The sequence below is a fragment of the Dermacentor silvarum genome, chromosome 6 (assembly GCF_013339745.2).
Source record: "Dermacentor silvarum isolate Dsil-2018 chromosome 6, BIME_Dsil_1.4, whole genome shotgun sequence".
Classification (NCBI taxonomy): domain Eukaryota; kingdom Metazoa; phylum Arthropoda; class Arachnida; order Ixodida; family Ixodidae; genus Dermacentor; species Dermacentor silvarum.
In genome coordinates, this window is record NC_051159.1 from 59,203,653 (window position 1) to 59,221,424 (window position 17,772).

The following is a 17,772-nucleotide window of genomic DNA, read 5'->3' on the forward strand; positions in this document are numbered from 1 at the left end:
GCCGGCGTTTTGACAGCAAGGGTCCGCAGACATCGAGTGATATGCATTCATATTTGCCTGTGCGGGCGTGACACCATGCTTTTTCATTTAGTTCGTAAGCGAATGTTTACTAGTTCATACGGCCGATAAAACTACCATCCTTACATCGTATAGTTGTCGAATAATTTGCTATCGCAATCGATGCTGAGATGGCATGTTTTGCTTTTCTCAAATTTACCATTACTTTATGAACTGTCCATTCATCGCATAGGTGTATGTATTACACACGTAACAAGAACCTTGAAAAGGGGCCATCTAAGGAGCAGGACGTTGGTTCTATACATAGAGTACTCAAGTTCACGTAAAAAAAAAAACCCTTAATTTAGATTTCTGGCCAAATTACTACGTTCGTACTCTATCTCCCAGTTTATTCTACCTCTACAGAGGCATTGGTTTAAGGTTACGGGTGTTTGGCATGACTTCACATCAATGGCCTTGCATGTATACCAGCCTTTGTTTCAATACCAGTTTCAATACTTACTATGAAGTTTTGAGGCGCAACACTTGTTTATATGCATGAAGAGTAGACTTCTTTTGCACAGTGTGAGCCTGTCTGATAAGCAGCAACTTTGATGCGTCTAACCATTTATTGCTGCTGCGATTATGAAAATAAGCATAACCGCGTCACTTACCTTATGTCTTGCCCGGAGTCGCTGCTAGCCTTTTCATTGCCAGAAAAGCCTACCGGCACGTTGTTTGAGTGGCGAGGTTGGGGAGTGACATCTTGTCAACTGGCTATTTTCCAGCTCCGCTTCCCTGATATGCTTGGAGGCATCGCAATGTCAGGTGGGTTGTCATATATTGGGAAGCTTTGCTGCTCATACAAGGTCCCTAAAATGAATGCGCTGCATGCTCAACACAGGCCCAATTATCACTTGTCTTAGCTGCAAATACCCAATACAGCTAAGAGCAAGGTATTTATCTGGCAAATCAGAAAGAGCTATATTTGATATAGTTGGAACATTCAACAAACTAGTGGCATCTCCTCGGATGACCTGTTCTTGCATTACAATCCTGTTGTATAATTTGCTCGGCGATGTTTTCATTTGAAATTTCTGACCTTTCACGAGATGGGGTCTACGTCTGGTTCCCCTATGTGGGTTACCCTACTTTCATTGCATAAATCATCTCGATTGGCAGAGGAATATAGATCGAATATATGTGGGAAAAATGTACCAAATGGTCTTAGAGTTAAAATTCTGAAAATTATTTAAAAATGCTCCAGCGATAATTACGCTGTTATTGGCGCTGTATTAACTATGATACGTTTTCAAATCTTGGCAATAGCTCTAAACGTAGTGCCTGCTTCTCATGCTCAAGACAATTGGACCCCATATACAGGGTCATGATTACTAAGTTCTATGTAATTTTTAAAAATATCGCTTGTTGGAGAAGCCTAATTCTTGTTCATGAGCTCGATTACTTGAGGAGCCGGGCGTTTTTAGCACGTGAAATCGAAACACATATTCAACTAATCAAAAAATTCACTAATTCACTTCTTAATTTCATTATGGCATATATTGCAATTTACAAATTCTAGCGGGTGCACTTGCAAGACGTATCCCCGTGAAATTATTTTCCAGAATGACACAAGTTTGCAGATATTATTTCCTAAAGTTTAGAACGAAATACATGGGCGTTCCAGTTACTTTTGTGCTTTAGTGCCTCAATGAGCGTCTTTTTTTAAGGAAGTAGGTGGAACAACAGAGTATTCTTACGGCAAGTTTGGTGGCCCATATGTCCAAACTGGCGTCATTCTGGGAATTAGTTCGAAGTGAATACGCCTTGCAAACTCAAGGGCTACGAATCATAAATTGCAATATGGGCCTTAAAGTAATTAATTCAAAAGATAAGTAGTGGAATTCTGGTGATTAGTTTAATACCTGTTTCGATTTCTCGTGTAAGAAATGTTCGCGTCGATAAATAATGCAGCTCAAGGACTATAATTGTTAGCTGCTACAGGCTACCTCGAAAAAAAGTCCATAAAACTTCAAAATGATTATACCCTGTATATTTTCTAATGCATTACTTCAAACTATTGCACTGTTACCTCAATTCTGATCAACTGTGCTCCGAAGTATTTTTTAGTGGGCAATCTCTTGTTCTCGATTTCACAAACATTAACAAGTCATTCTGTGCTGCTTTCTTCTTGCTTTGCTTAGATTAGCTATATTGACTTGGTGCAAGCATTTGCTTCCTAAGGTGCTTTCATACGATAAGTTTAAGGACAGCAATTTATGCAGGGAATATGTTCCTGCAAATTAACAGCACCGTATGCAGCGATGACAAAACCTGCAGCACAGGATAGTTCAAGCAGTGCTTTCAGCTGCTTACTCTGTGATGTATTTTCTTTTCCATTGTGGTCGCATATAGTATTCGTACTTACCATTATTTTTGGGATGCTGGCTTAACATTTTGCTTCCATGCCTCCATGTGTTTGTGACCTCATCACTTCGCTGATCAAGCTGCCATTCCGGAGCAGTAATTTTGTCACCTTGAAGGAAGCAATATATAGTTGACTCACGTTTGCGGACAGCAATGACGGCGTTTCTAGCCTATCATTCCACTGGTTCTGACATAGAATTAGAAGCTTGACTAGTGTGTTCACAGTGCTTTGGGTGCATGCTAAGAAACCCTATAAGTTCCCTTCAGGCATTAAATAGTTTCTCGATTAAAAATTTTCAGCGTAGATTTTTTATCTTCAGAGTCATAGAAAGCTGTGTGCAACTGCAGAATGGATTAGTAGTTTCCAATTCTTCACTAAGTTTTATCAAGTGCACAAAATGTGAATGGATGCCATAGATAGGAACTCTCTGCGTGAATGGGATCTATCAGAATATCAGCTATTCCTTGTTTAGGATACTTAAAAAACACCTATCCAGCCAGTTCAAGATTGTGCCTCATTACATTGTGAAAAACACTGGAAGAAGTGAACCCGCTACATGAAAGCATACTGACAATGGGAGCTAAAATCCAGTCGTCTACTTTCCGACTCATGCTACGAAAACACTTTGCACGTGTTACACAAACTTGCAGCACCGTTGCAAGAAAAAATGTTTCAATATGCAAACAGCGTGCTGTAAATATTACGTTGAGCAGTTCGCGCTCAATCATGGCGTGCAAAGTGGTGCACACCTCGCCTGAAGAGGATAATTTAGAGCCCTCTAATATGGCCATCTCTGACACTGCCGGTGTTTTTTTAGGGCAACAATGGGACACAAATCAGAAGGGATAATTACGTTTAATCTGGTAAGGCGGCTTTTCGAATGTCTATTTTGTTAATTTTGTTAGAAGAAAGACTCAAGGCCGAATGTTCATTTGTTTAATTTAGCATCGAAACCCAGCACCAAAACTCTGTACTTTGGTGTGACGTCATACATTTCAATTAACTTTCAGATATTTGGGCCTGTGGGCTGCAGTGAAAGTTTTTGAGATTTACTCCCTTCAATCTGAGTTCCTTCAGAATACCATGTAGTCCCGCTTTGCCGATAAAGGAAATCTATCTATGATTGCGATACTCCCCAATGCAAACTTTGAGCGCAGCTCTATACGTGTTTTCATTTCGCAATAAATTGAGGCATCACACCGATCACCGCAACAACTGGCAGAGCTGCCACGCGCGGTGCTATATAAGCTAGACCGGCCGCACAGTTGCCGCCTCCCGGCAACTGCAGCTTGTACAACCATAATCATTACCGAGAAACGCTTCCGTCGAAGGTTGTGCACGAAGGCGAGCTTTCTGTTTCTTTTTTAACAGCCGAGCTGTTTAAGGCCGAGGTTGAACCGTGCCGCGCGTTGATCAGTTTTGCGAAGCGCACGATAGCCACAGGCGGTCGGAGAGTGGCTAGGATGAGCGAGAGAGAGCTCGCGCCGAGCGAAAGGTGGGCGGAGCCAAGGAGAGAGAGAAACGGTGGTGTAGCAGCGGTGCGATGCTTTCCGGGGAGAGATAGCCGGCGGGGGGGGGGGGGGGGAGAGGTCTACCGAGCAGTCTAAAAGCGTGCACTGTCGGTGCAGAGCATTCCGACGTTCGGCGACGAGTATGGCGAGGATGAAGAAGCAACTGTCTCCGGAAGAAGGAGCTGCGCGGCAGGAAAGACGGCGGGAAGCTGCTCGAGCATGGGCCCTACGGCGACGGGCTGACCCAGAGTTCCGAGCAAGGGAAGCCGAGGCTAAGCGACGGCGAAGATCCGAAGACCATGAGTTTCCAGTGAGGGAGGCGGCGTCGCGGCAACGGCACGAAGAGACGCATCGGCAAGTAAAAGCCAAATTGAAGCCACCAGCTCTGCTGTTTCATCGGTCTTCGCGACGTCAAAAGTCAGTGAAGCTGCGCTGATTTTTTTTCCCCGGGGCGGCCGGCGCGCCACCGCCGCAAATGCCCGGACTTGAGCGCTATCTGGTGGTGCTTCAAGGTGGCTTCCTCCGCTTCCTCTGCTTTCCTCCTCGTTCTCTCTTCGCTATCACCTTCTTTCTTTTACCGCTGCACTCCGCGTTCACCAGATAACGCCGAGGGAGGACGAGGCACGCCGACGCTCAACGCAAGAACGAGCGCCTATGGAAAATTCGCTGGTACTGAGCGGATCTTTCCAAAACTCATGAAGCCGTGGTGAGCGCCTGCGGGAACTTTATAACGAGGTGTTGTCCCGTGTCTAATATTGGCGTCATTTCTGGCTGGTTAAGTCTCCTCTCAGAGTAAGAATGATTTTTTTGCTATTGTTTCAGGACAAGGTACTAACACTACTTAACCTATTTTTTGTATATAGCAATATTTTAAACCTCGTCAACCAATCACTCAATAAAGCCAAGATCTCAAGCGTACTTGGTCTCTTCTTATCGGTTGCAGATTAGCAGTGCGCAAACCAACTGTTGTAGGCATACAAGAAATTTTGCCTCGTGTCGTCCTCTTCAAATGTATGAAACAACTGACCTTGCGCTGCGGTTGGAGGTGCTGTAGAGATGACCGAGCCATTGACCTGGAATCCAGCATTCTGCGCTGCCTGCATTACTGCGCTTGCAAAGTCCCCTTCACTGTAGACAGAGTCGGCGTAGGAACTTGCCCCGCTGGAGCAGCCACTTGTACAAGAGCTGTTGCTCTGCTCTGCTGTGCTGGCCCAAGAAGGTGCTGCGTAGAGACAGGACATAGTGTGGAAAACGTCCTGCTGGGAGCTTTGAAGGTTGTTCTTTTGTGCACCAATGTAAAGAAATACCATGCATGCTGTTTGTGAGTGCTGTTATTAGCAGACTTTGGGAGTCTCACGCAATTTTCGGTGAGCATCTACGCACCTAATCTGTCTACCCATGTATCTATCTAACCGACTTCCAGGTAAATTAGGTGACCATTTATATATATATAGTGGTTATAGCATCGGGCAACGGTGCTTAAGGAACAGGGCTCGAAACCAATCGTCGGACCAGCTTGGGTCTCTGGGTACGCCTTAGTGAACACGTGCTCCTTTTAAGTGAACTTATTTCACGCCACTCTTCGTCGCTTGGACAATGGGTAGGCGCTGGGTACTGGGTATGCACTGTCCTCAATGAACCTCTTTGACACCAACTTGGCCCCCTGGGCATGTGCCACAGCGAATGTGTCGCTCTTCAACGAACCTCTTTGTTAATTCTTTTATGTATGGGGCGCTCTAAAATGACAAAATAATATCAAATTTCTCTGGTGCCGGGCCGAATCGAATCCGCGACATATATATCCAAACAATCTAGTCACAATACATTTCACAGAGGTGTCACGCGACTTCTTCGTGGCGCCGCTTAATGGCACAACGTGTGCCATGGGAAGCGCGATGGATGAACGAGGCTGCAAACACGCCCCATACAGGACGCGTTCAGGTTTTCTGTAGGAAACCTACAACGGCTCTTCTTAGTGCAAAAAGTACTCCAGAACTGCGTCACTTACTGTGGCTCGGTGCATAATCTGGGTCCCCCACAACGCTGGACTCCAATGACTGAGGTTGTGACATATCCTCCACTTCAGACTCTGCCACTATTGGCTTGTAGATGTGGCCTGGAAAAACAGTGCTCCAAGTCAGAGGTGGTAGGCTTCTATCATGTTTGGTGTCTGAAGTTTCTCTGCTTTAATATTAGTTAAACTGCAACAAGAACAGGCGATCTGCGGCAGCTGCAGCGCTTCATACCTCATTAGTTTGATGTTGAATGTAGTTTTTTTTTTAATTTTCAATATAAAAATTCTTCATGCTAAATGCAATAGAAAAATTCTTTAGGCGATAATATAACATAGTTGAAGTGCTTAAAAGGAGGTTAAACGTTTATTAAGTTCAAAATAACAATGCACAGCATGACAGAAAACACGGTTAGTAGCTGGACCAGTTTTTCCTGCAGATATTTTCAACTGCAATAGGAGTTGCATGGAATAGCTCATCAAGCTAGCAACATTTACATCTGACTACCTGTATATTCTTGCTGTGCCAAAGTGCCCTAGAGTATGAACCTCCATTCAGTTAAAAGTGAACTTATAGAAAGAAAATCACTGTACGTTTTCCTGTTCTAAAATTTCAGTGCACGCATCATACCTTAGGTATAGCAAAGCTATAATATGCTTACGTAGAGCGAATCTAGGCGTCATTACGTGAACGTTTCTGCAGGTGTTTGCATGTTGGTTGATTTGTCATTGGACATAATAAACTTATTGTCTCGGTGATGGGTGATAACAAAATATTTGCAATGTTTATGGTAAATGTCTAAAAACTGGCAAACAATAGAAAGGGACTTCTCACGACTGCCTAATTCAACCTTACTCCCGAATGTAATAATAATCTCAATACTACTTAGATAAAACCGCGTTTATGCAAATTTACGTGTTTTCCTGCATATATTTTTGGAAGCGTTGGTATTTCATACATGCAGCAATTGCAGGATAATTGATATTTGAAATATTGCTGCTTTTCACTCCAAGGTTTCTTGAAGCCGGGCACATGAACTTGTACTCGTGCTGTCTCGGAAAATAAGTATTAGAAAATTATTAGAACGATCAAGCTCATTTGTTTTATTTTTTGTGTTAGATGATGACTATTGATCTTGCTTTGATGCATACACTGCTGCAACACTCTAAAAAGACATCTTCAAGGAACAATGAACCACAGTTCTGACCTTGAAGAGTGGCTAGCCGTGGACCTGATAGCTCCAGGGCAGGGTTTACGGATGTGGGCTCGCTGACGAGCGATGGCAGTGATGACTGCACACCTTGATTCCTAAAAGGGTTGCTAAATATATGTTGTTGATATTGCTGCTGCTGTATGTGCTGCGGTTGTAAAAGCTTCAAAAGGGATTTTCCTGCCCTGGGCAGGAATGGAGGGCCTCCCTCGTAGGAATTTTCATAGATGCTCCCTAGGCTGTTGCTGGATTGGTCTAAGGAACCCTTAGATGAAGGCGCTGGGAGTCGCGGGAGGCACTGCGCCTCTCTCATGTTGTGGGGTGGCTGGGCTGCACTTGGCTGGATCTAGAAAGATAGATAAATGAGTTGTGTTGCATATAAATGCCCTGTATGAAATTGATCAGTAAATACCTAAACTAAGAAGTTTCCATCATCTTGTAGCGATGCGCTGAGTACAGCTAGCAACCACAAAAGGACTCTCCGGACAAGGACGACAGAGCGCACATGGTTCTCTCCATTGTTGTTTTCTGGTGTATCCTTTGATGGTCGTTGTCTTCAGCCAATTACAGGATGAACAAACCCCATCTAGCCCAATTTCTCGCTGTGCTGAAGTTTACATGAGCCGGTCTACCATGAGAAGCACTGAACTTATTCCTGTGTATTGTTTAGGTGAAAAAGCTACATCAATTGGTTGAGAAGGCTGGTATTCTGAAAATACTAGGGTATTCACAAAACTGGTGAACAATATGTATTGCTTACATTATGATGTGAAAAAGAATACATAAGTAGAATTCAGTAGCGCTTGGTATTTGTCTAGTTGTTCTTGGTTGCTTGCAAGAAGTAGAACCAATATGAACACGTTGCAGTTTATTGTAGTAGTAGTAGCTTGTATCAAAGAAAAGGCATCATGACTTTCTCACTTCCCAGTAGACACCTAAACTTTTCCATGATTTTGGGAAAGATGCCGGGTAAGGAATGCATAGCAGAGCGGAAAGTTGAATAGTGCAATGGATGAAATGCATCAAAGTGAGCCTGCTGCAGAAGGCATACTAGTCTATACTATTTGTAGTTTTGCACCTTGATATAGAGCCCTGCACGGGCTCGGCCTTACCCGAAAGCCCGAGGCCCGGCCCGTGGGCCGGGCTGGGTAGGGCAGTTTTTTCACGGGCTCGGGCCGGGCTCGGGCACGGCATGTGCTTTCTGACGCGGGCCCGGGCCGGGCTCGTGTATTTTGACGCAGGCCCGGGCCGGGCTAGGACTTTCTGGTGGTGTGCATGTAACATGCAGTGAGGTATCCTCGCGCGTCTCGACTCTGAAAAACTTGTTGCCTCGGCGCAGCTGAAAGCTAGGAGTGCTACTCCTGTGTACTTCCCTTTTCTTATTCTGTTGTATTTTGCGCTATTTCACCAGAATGTAAAAGTCCAGAAAGACCGAAATCGCCTCAAACCAAAGTATGCCATTGTTTCCTTACCTAAATCAATGTAATTATTGCTTTCAGCGCAGTGTAAGCGCGTTCACGACTTGCTGATTCTTCAAAAGGGAATTGGTAAAATGATGACTGGTAAGATAAGTTAATTCGTCACGCGGCTGAAATATGGCACTGCGTCCATGCATGATTGCACGCATGTTCTCAACCGGCCGCCTAGCAGCACCGCATTACGCTGCACCTTGGACGAACGAGAAGCTTTCTTTCTCCGTTTACTCCATCCATGCGCTGCGCTCACGACCGGTCGTGGCTGCGCTTCGGCTAGAGTCTACTAGAATACGGTTGAGTGGGACGAGCGGCTGGAGCGGCGAATGCGTTGCAATGAGGCGCCCGACGTGGAAAAATACTGTGGCGGCGCTGCAATAGAAGTGGATTGGGCCGCATCATGGTCGCGCCGTTGGAAACTACTGGCAATACTGCTCGGCAAGTTCATTCGTACTACTTCGCGCGCTGGTATTTACGTTCAAACCGCTCAAATGGTGTTCATAATTGCATATGACTTGTATTTATGCCTTAAGAATAAGTTACTTCCATTCTCTTCTTTATTTCTTTAATGCCGCTCGATGACCTTTTTTGCTATCGGGCCGGGTTCGAGCCGGGCTCGGGCCTAAAGTGAAGGGGTGGCGGGCCGGGCGGGGCAGACCATATCTTCCTGATGATTTCCAGATGTCAATCTCCGTTGTATTTATTAAACAAAAATAAAGCTTTCAAGGGAAAACAGAGCTTGTGCTGGAATATAACCTAAGTGTGCAAACAAATATGCACTACAATTGTAATTGTCCTGCAACAGTGAAGAAGAGCAGTTTATGTGGTTTGCTTGAATTAAAAAAGTCGCAGTTTCTCCCGACAGGCGAAGCATCAATTGCGATAGCAAATTGGTAGAGAGCTATTCGGAGTAGGGATAGTAGTTTCATCGGCTGCATAAACTTGGACACATTCGCTTTCTAACTGAATTGACAAGCGTGGTGTCATCGCGCACAAGTAAACATGAATAGATCACACTGAATGACCGCAGACAACGACTGTCAAAACGCTGGCGCTGGAGCTGCAGCGGGCGAAGAATCGTGCGGTCTATCGCTTCAACGGAAACTGAGCGGCGATTGCACAGTGCATACAAAGGTCAGAGCCGTGTGGAGATAAGAGACGGTGCGGGCGACCGTCACCACAGCCAGTGCAAGCGTATTTGTTGGCAGAGTAGAAGCTGCCCCCCCCCCCCTCCCTTCCGCGCTGCCTACCGCTTTTTTGCTTTTGCGTGGGAGATTGCGTTGCCAGTTCCCCTTGCGCTCGGTTGCAAGATACGCATTTGGTTCCCTAGCACAGCGTCGCCCCGCCTCCTTCCCTCCCATAGCCCCAGGGGCTTTCGCGCGACGGTCGCGTTTGCTTTTCGCCGTGCGTTGGCTCTCCGTGATAGCGCGCGTCCCCCGCGCGCTTTCACTTGCGCATACGGCGTGCGGCGACGATTTTATCGCCCTTAGAATCTATACGGAACCTCGTGTCGTCACACCTGCCACACTTGCACACCGGTGGCTCAAGGTCAATGCGAAGCGATGAATAACCTTGCGAAACATGGCGTAGTAGAGCTTTCGCTTTAAAAGAGCGCGAATGAGACAGGGACAGATTGCAGGGCGACCACCTGAGCGCATTACTTTTGCCAAGAGCAAAACATTCAACTTGATGCACTGATATGCTAGTGGACAAATGTGGGGAAACATAAGAAGTCGGGATTGAGCACAGACTGCTAATTTTATTCTTTGAAAGCTAGCTACCTTTACCAATGTGTATTTGTACATAAAATTTAACTCTACAGGCTATAAGTTATCCGGCCCGCAAAAAAAATATTTGACAGCAAGAAATTGCAACATAATTCTAATTGTAAAATGTTTGCTATAGTGTGTGCCTGAGACGGTCAATCGTTTGATAGCGAAGGCACCCTATAAAAGATGTAGCTAGCTACGGAGGCACTTAATCTGTATAAAGGACAGGGTAATTCATTACAAAATGTTACTCGGCTCTATGAAAAGTTTTTACAATTGGACGCGCTTTTCCTTTTTTAATCAGAGCAACCAGTTAAACTATCTCTGAAAAGATCTAAGCTTGCTTTCACTTGTGAATCTGCAAGCTTAACCAATTGAAGGAGAAATTCTTCATTCACTTATTATGGTTCTTGGGGCACTTTAAAGCATTCAGTGCATTTTCTTTTTAGAAAATCTTCATTCGGCACATATTTGTATCATATTCTTTTTTGCACAATCGCATTTCTATGTGACCAATAGCAAAAGACCTAAAAGCTATTGCTATCACAACTCAGCAGTAGTCAGTCTTATGATAAATTATTATGACTATATTGGTTGGCAGTTATTTTCAGTGTTTATAACAAATTCAGATATCTCTGGAAACACGTCATTTAATATACAGGGTGTTTCAGCGAACACTTTCAAAATTTATTTAAGGGTGCCTGTGGCAGATAGCCCAATTCTAGTTAATGAGCTGGTAATGAGAGATGCGGACATTACTTGTACAAAAAAATGAAATGCATAATCGAATAATCAACAAAAATTAGCAATTAAGTTTTAAACTGATTACCTGATGGCCCATATTGCAATTTACAAATTGCAGCCGTAGAGTTCCCCAACCTTGTCCACTTGGAAATAATTGCCAGGATGACACCAGTTTCGAGATATTAATTCGCGAACTTTGCGGAGAAATGCATTGGCGTTCCAGTTAATTTTGTACTTCAATGCATAAAGCGACGTTTTGTTAAGAACCTCACTGGAACGCCAATGCATTTCTCCGCAAAGTTCGGGAATTCTTATCTCGAAACTGGTGTCATCTCGAGAATTCGTTCCAAGTGGATCCGCCTTGCGAACTCCACGGCTACAATTTGTAAAATGCAATATGGGCCATCAGGTAATTAGATAAAAACTTAATTAGTGAATATCTGTTAATTATTCGATTATGCATTTCAAATTCTTGTGCAAGTAATATCCGCCTCTTCGAGTAGACGAACTCATGAACTAGAATTGTCCTATCTGCCACAGGCAACCGTTAAGAATTTTTGAAAGTGTTCGCTGAAACACCCTGTATATGCAGTGCATTTATAGCTTGACCAAGGTGGTATTTTTCTCCTTTTAATTGTACTATATTTGATCAATGCATGGTGCTTATGAGGACTTGATTTGACAGGGCTGTTTGCTAGTTGGCCAGGGTTCATCTGGTGAACCTGTCTACATGTATTATTGCTTTACAGGATGAAATAATATTGAGCTAGAGTGATGGGTGGTTAAAAAAATCACAGGCCTGCACGGCACACGCAGCAGTCACAGCGTAAGCTGATGGAGCGGCTTAAGAGTAGCAATTTAGGCACCACGCACAACAGGGTCTTCGCGGCAAAGTCTCTTCGCTTCGTTTTGATGAGAGTGATCTCAACTGTCCGCCCGGCGTTTACGGCAAGCTGCAGTTTGTAATGCTCTCTGCACAGCAGTCTGCTGAGCCCGATGATGCTTGGTTGTAGCCGCGCACGTAGCTCTACGACTCGCTTCTTCAGCAGCGAGGAGACCCCATAACGTGTATCGAAGAGGTACCGAAGAGGTACCGAGAATACGAGGCGCACATCTCACATCGGGATCGCGTTTAACGCGTACCTCGTCTGAATCGCATGTCGTCGTCTGCGCCTGTGCATGCGGATTTTGCAGGCGCCTTAACTAGATCGCGCCAGCATAATGGCGGAGGCTCGGGTCGTCTGCGCCTGCGCGCCTGCCTATAGGGCGCGTTTATAGGGCCTTTTTCTGACACTGATTGCAAGCGCTTGCGTGGCTCAGTGGTAAAGTATCAGACTCCCAGGCATAGGGCCTGGGTTCGATCCCGGCGGAGACCGGGTGCTTTTTTTCGCATTTCGTGCGATAGCGGTTACGCGGCGGCGGCGGCGGACAACAACGCGAGCCGAAACGGTTATTAGAATGAGTCCATTACAGCTTACGCTGTAAAATGATGATTGTGAAATGAATAAAGGGATGCAGGAAAGGGTGTACGCTGCTAAGAAAAAAATCCCTTTACAAGTGAAGGAGGACATAACGCTCAGATTGAAGCAGCACTCACGCTTTTTGTGAGCTGTCCATTATGAGGTGATGTCCTTCTGAGGGATGTAGGAGTATTTAATTCAGAACCAACTTCACTGGGCGGCTTCTCAGGGGGCGGAGGAATGATGTCAGACCAATTCATCAAAGGTCCCCTGGAGGTGGCTCGTCCCCGAGAAAAGTTCTGGCGACTTTTTTTACAGGCATTCCGTACTCATCTGTAAAAGCAGAAGGCATGTTCAGTAAGTCATGGTATGTCTACCAGTCAACACAGCGTATTCTCTCGAATAGTGCGTTCAGCCTTGGGTCCCCTTGCTTACTGATTTACGAATGATTGTCACTGTCATTTGATATTGTGGAGATGTGTTACGAATTAACAGGAAAGCAGGTATTGTACCAATTATGTCATGAATGTGATACCCTCTATGGATGGGAGAGCGTATGAAGTTGTAGCGGTGTAATATACAACATCAGAGGCCCTTTCATTCTTTGTAAGAACATCTATCAGTCATGAGTTCCTGCGATCGGAGGTGGTCCTCAAAGTCGAACATGTGCGGGGGCCGTAATATGGCTACATATTTCGTGGTTACCATAGTTACCTATCTCTGTGACTCAGTTTCTACGGCGTTCTGACACTCGTTTAGTTCAGATTCCGCATTGAGCTAGCTTAGGCGGTTCATGTCTTCGCCGTGGCATGATGGGAACAGATTTCAATAACGCTCATATGCTACAGTTTGAGTACGTGTTAAAAAACCTGAGGTGATTAACACGAGTCTTCCACTATGGCATGTGTCATAGTTCCTGTGTTGGTTTTAGACATTAAAATCACTCAATCAATCAATCAATGAAGGAATCAGTCAATCAGTGATGATTTTGTTGTCCCAGTGCGACTACGTGTAAATTAGTTGAAAGCTGACCAATCCATTTATTATCAAGAGGCTCATTTATTTGGCAGCTCTAACTAGCAAATGCACCATCAATTTTGAATGCACACATTTTATTATCAGTAAGGTCATCATTTGCAAAAACGTACGCTAATATGGGATACCTAGGATACTCTCTGATACAGAATCATATATAGAAGCGTTACTCTTCAGTCATCTTTGGGCTAGCTGACAGATTGTGTTTAGTATGGTAGAGCTGTGGAGGCAAGAGCTGAGATTCTAGATTTTATATTATTGGCCTTATCCGCGCCATGGCTTAGCGGCTATGGTATTTCGCTGCTCAGCATGATGGTCGCGGGATCAAATCCCAGCGGCTGCGGCCGCATTTCGATGGAAGCGAAATGCAATGGGGGCACTTGCATTTCCTGCAAGTGCAATTTGGGGCATTTGAAAGAACCCCAGGTAGTAAAAATTAATCCGGAGTCCCCCGCTACGGCGTGCCTCATAATCAGTTGTGGTTCTGTAAGACCCCAGAACTTAATCTAAATTTAATTTTTGTTCTTACAGACGCGCTATTGTTCTATCTGTACATACAATGTGCTTGCAAGGACAACTTGAAGGAATAAAACAATGGAAGAAAATGCAGGCACCTACAAAACGCACTTACCAAGACATCTAAAAAAAAACATCTTTTTGCTTCCATATATTACTATTACTGTGTTTGCTAGCAGTTTGCTAGGTGTAAGTGGATGCTTAAACTGATTTCAATTGCAACAAGGCGAGAAAAAGTGGTAGCTATGCTGATATAGTGATGTTATTTATGGTGATCTGCAATGTACTTTACTGCGACTGCTTCCACAAAGCAATGCATAAACTGCAGCGGAAGCAGTGTCTTTAGGAATGACTTTATTACATTAATGTGTCTTCTTGCAGAGTCTGATGAAAGCTGCGCTAATCTCTGGCCTTGTTTTTGTTTGGGAAAATATTCGACATTTTATAGCTTCTTGAAGTCGATCTTAAATGAACCAATTTATGAAGCGAATATGCCCCATGCTGTATGTTATTTGCCTTGGAACATTTGAGGTTCTCGCTGAATAAAATGTGGTTTCTGAATGTCGTTTATCTCTTGAATTAATCTCCAACAAAAAAAATCGAAGGACAGCCTAATCACTTATGATATTGTGAAGGCGACATCATTATTGGCGAATTGAATGCTGCTGAGTGGTCCTTCGTGTAATGAATTCTTCGCGGGCAAGCGAGCACATTGAGATGCTTGGCGTGTTTTGATTTGGCTTATCACGGCGCAATTAGAACGCAGGCAAGAGCTTGCGCGGAGAAGGAATACTCGGATAGCACAGGCTTCCGAGATGGAGAGCGAAGGTGACAATGGCGTCACGACGATGCCCTCGCCCCTCACCCAACACCTAGCACTCTATCTCGGCGTGTGACGTGGCGTCGCACCTAAGGGGAATTTAGGTGCCGTTGTCCAGACGACAGACGCCGGCTTTTTCGATAAATGGGCCATTTGACGCTTTCACATCAATAAGACACATATGAGTAACTCACCTGTTGTGTAACTCCCCGAGTCACTGGTGGGACTAGCAAGCTTGTCCGATTCCAAAAGCCGGTCTGTAACACCATCTGCAATGAATCATGGCAACAAGAATGCTCTTGCAAGTATTAAATCTGCCCCTATAAGCAGTGGTGACCACTAAGTGCTTCTTCGATTGCCAGAACTCTGTTTAATATATACCTTCACTTGTTCGCTTCATTTCTGGATCAAAAACCTTGTCTGATGTCCGGCTCCTTTCTTCTGCTGAGCTTCCACTGCGACTAGCCTTAGCCTGTAAGGAAACACAATGGCACTTTTAGAGAGCACCTGCCGGGGAGTAAAACAATGTAAATGTACCGTGGTATGTATTTGTTGGTCCTAAAGTTAGTGATCAGAGTTCTTTTGAAACTAGAAATTACAGGAAGGCATGCAAATTTTATTTATCTAAACTAGCAGGTCCAACAAATATTATTTATGCGCCACATCTTTACATTACTTTGTGTTATAAACTTGCATGCGGTTAGACGAGGTGCCATGAAGACAACAGTTCGATAAGCCTATATCAGCTGTAACTTTGTAAGCGAGCACAAAACTGCTTTACCGAGTTACCATTGCTGTGGTGTGTTACCTTATGGCAGTTATCTGATACTTGAAGGGGCAAAGAAATTCGGATCTCATGACCACTTATAGCTCGCGAGGGACATGTAATATTGCGGACATTGTCGCAAATGTGCATGCAGGATATAAGACAGGATTGTCTGGACACATGACGGAAGGTGAACAGAAATTACAATGAACTATTGCATGCAGCGAAGTGAATCTAAAATATTCCTCGCTGATCATGATCATCAGCAGTAGCCGCCTATTTTTATGTTCGCTGCAGACGAAGGCATCTCCCAGCGATTTCTAATTACCCATGTTTTGCGCTTGCTGATTCCAACTTGCACCAGCAAATTTCCTACTTTCATCCCCCCCCCCCCAATTTTCTACGATCCTCGACTGCACTTCCCTTCCCTTGGCGTCCATTCTGCAACTATAATAGTTATCGGTTATCTGCCCTACGCATTACGTATCCTGCCCAGTCGCATTGTTTTTTGTTCTTCATGGTAACTAGATAAGCAGCTATCCCCGTTCGCTCTTTCATTCACTCCGCTCTCTTCCTGTATTTTAACGTTGCCCCTAACATTTTTTTCCTTCCGTCGCTCTTTGCGTGTTCCATGTTCTCGAGCTTCTTTTTTTAATCTCCAAGTTTCTTCATTTGTTCGCACTGGTAGAATGCTATGGTTGCACATTTTTCACTTCAAAGACTGGGGTGAGTTCCCAGTCAGGGTTTACTTATGCCTACCTTATGCACTCCAACCCAATTTTATTTTTACAGCGAAGTATAGTTAACGGCTAATTCCCCCAGGATCGTGTCTGCGTGTAGAAAAAAAAATATCATTATCAGAATTTTGACTCCAAGTGCGGGGTGGTTTCCCGCCAGTTGTGCCGTAGCACAGATGTCAAAACGGATGACTAACATCACTTATAGGTCATGACATCAATAACATCACATGCTCGTCAGTTATGTCACGATGAACGATAATAAAATCACGTGTGCCGCATACATGCATTGGATATGCGGGTACTAGCCAGGGACAAGAAAGAAAGAAAGAAAGAAGGAAGGAAGGAAGGAAGGAAGGAAGGAAGGAAGAAGGAAGGAAGGAAGGAAGGAAAGAAGGAATAAGTAACTCGAGAAAGAAAGAAAGAAGGAAGGTAAGAAAGAAATCACGTGTGTCTCATACCCGCGTTGCATACGTCGGTATGAGGCGCAGAGAGCAGGAGCGTAAGAGATCTCAGGATCCTGGCGATGCCGTGCAGTGTGCCACAGCTATGAGCGCTGTGGCTCATACGCTAGTCTATGACAATGGGGTGGACTTGGCACAGCAAACGCACTACTTGGCCATCGCGCCGGGCAAAAACAAGACGCTGGTGCCCTTGTTCTTTGACGAACATGCCGAAGATGCTCAGTATAATCAATAATGCTAATATACAGGGTGGGCCAGCTATCATGCAGCACGATTTAAAAAAAAAACAGGAATGACGTTACGCGAAGGAAACCTCGCGCGTATTGTTTCCAGTACAGTGGAGTAGCCGCCAGTACTTTTTTCGTTACTGATATTTAATTAGGTAATTGTAATTAATTATCTAACTCGAGAAGTACTGTCCTAATTATCAAATTGTCAATGAGAAAAGTGTAGAGCACCATGAAAAACTACCGATACAGCTTTCTGTTGCTCAATACGTGCTACATAAATGTGTTTTTCCGAGCGTGAAAGAAGCCCGCGAATAAACGCAAAGTGCCTCGAGCGGCCAGTCGCGCGGCAATTCTGCGTGTATTCGCGGGCTTTTTTCCCACTCAGAAAAACACATTTATGTAGCACGTATTGAGCAACAGAAAGCTGTATCGGTAGTTTTTCATGGTGCTCTACACTTTTCTCATTGACAATTTGATAATTAGGACAGTACTTCTCGAGTTAGATAATTAATTACAATTACCTAATTAAATATCAGTAACGAAAAAAGTACTGGCGGCTACTCCACTGTACTGGAAACAATACGCACTAGGTTTGCTTCGC

At 44.4% G+C, this 17,772-nt stretch overlaps 1 protein-coding gene across 1 annotated transcript in view; it reads right to left on the reverse strand.

Moving 5' to 3' along the window:
- Nucleotides 1-598: 598 nt before the first annotated feature.
- LOC119456678 (roundabout homolog 1-like) overlaps nucleotides 599-17,772 on the reverse strand; it is a 216,142-nt gene continuing 198,968 nt past the window's right edge. Inside the window, 9 exon segments of the mRNA XM_049668845.1 lie at nucleotides 599-870; nucleotides 2,426-2,533; nucleotides 4,964-5,158; nucleotides 5,945-6,052; nucleotides 7,156-7,504; nucleotides 12,741-12,919; nucleotides 12,922-12,936; nucleotides 15,169-15,243; nucleotides 15,356-15,446. Coding sequence (XP_049524802.1) covers nucleotides 767-870; nucleotides 2,426-2,533; nucleotides 4,964-5,158; nucleotides 5,945-6,052; nucleotides 7,156-7,504; nucleotides 12,741-12,919; nucleotides 12,922-12,936; nucleotides 15,169-15,243; nucleotides 15,356-15,446 — 1,224 coding nt within the window. The 3' untranslated portion in view covers nucleotides 599-766.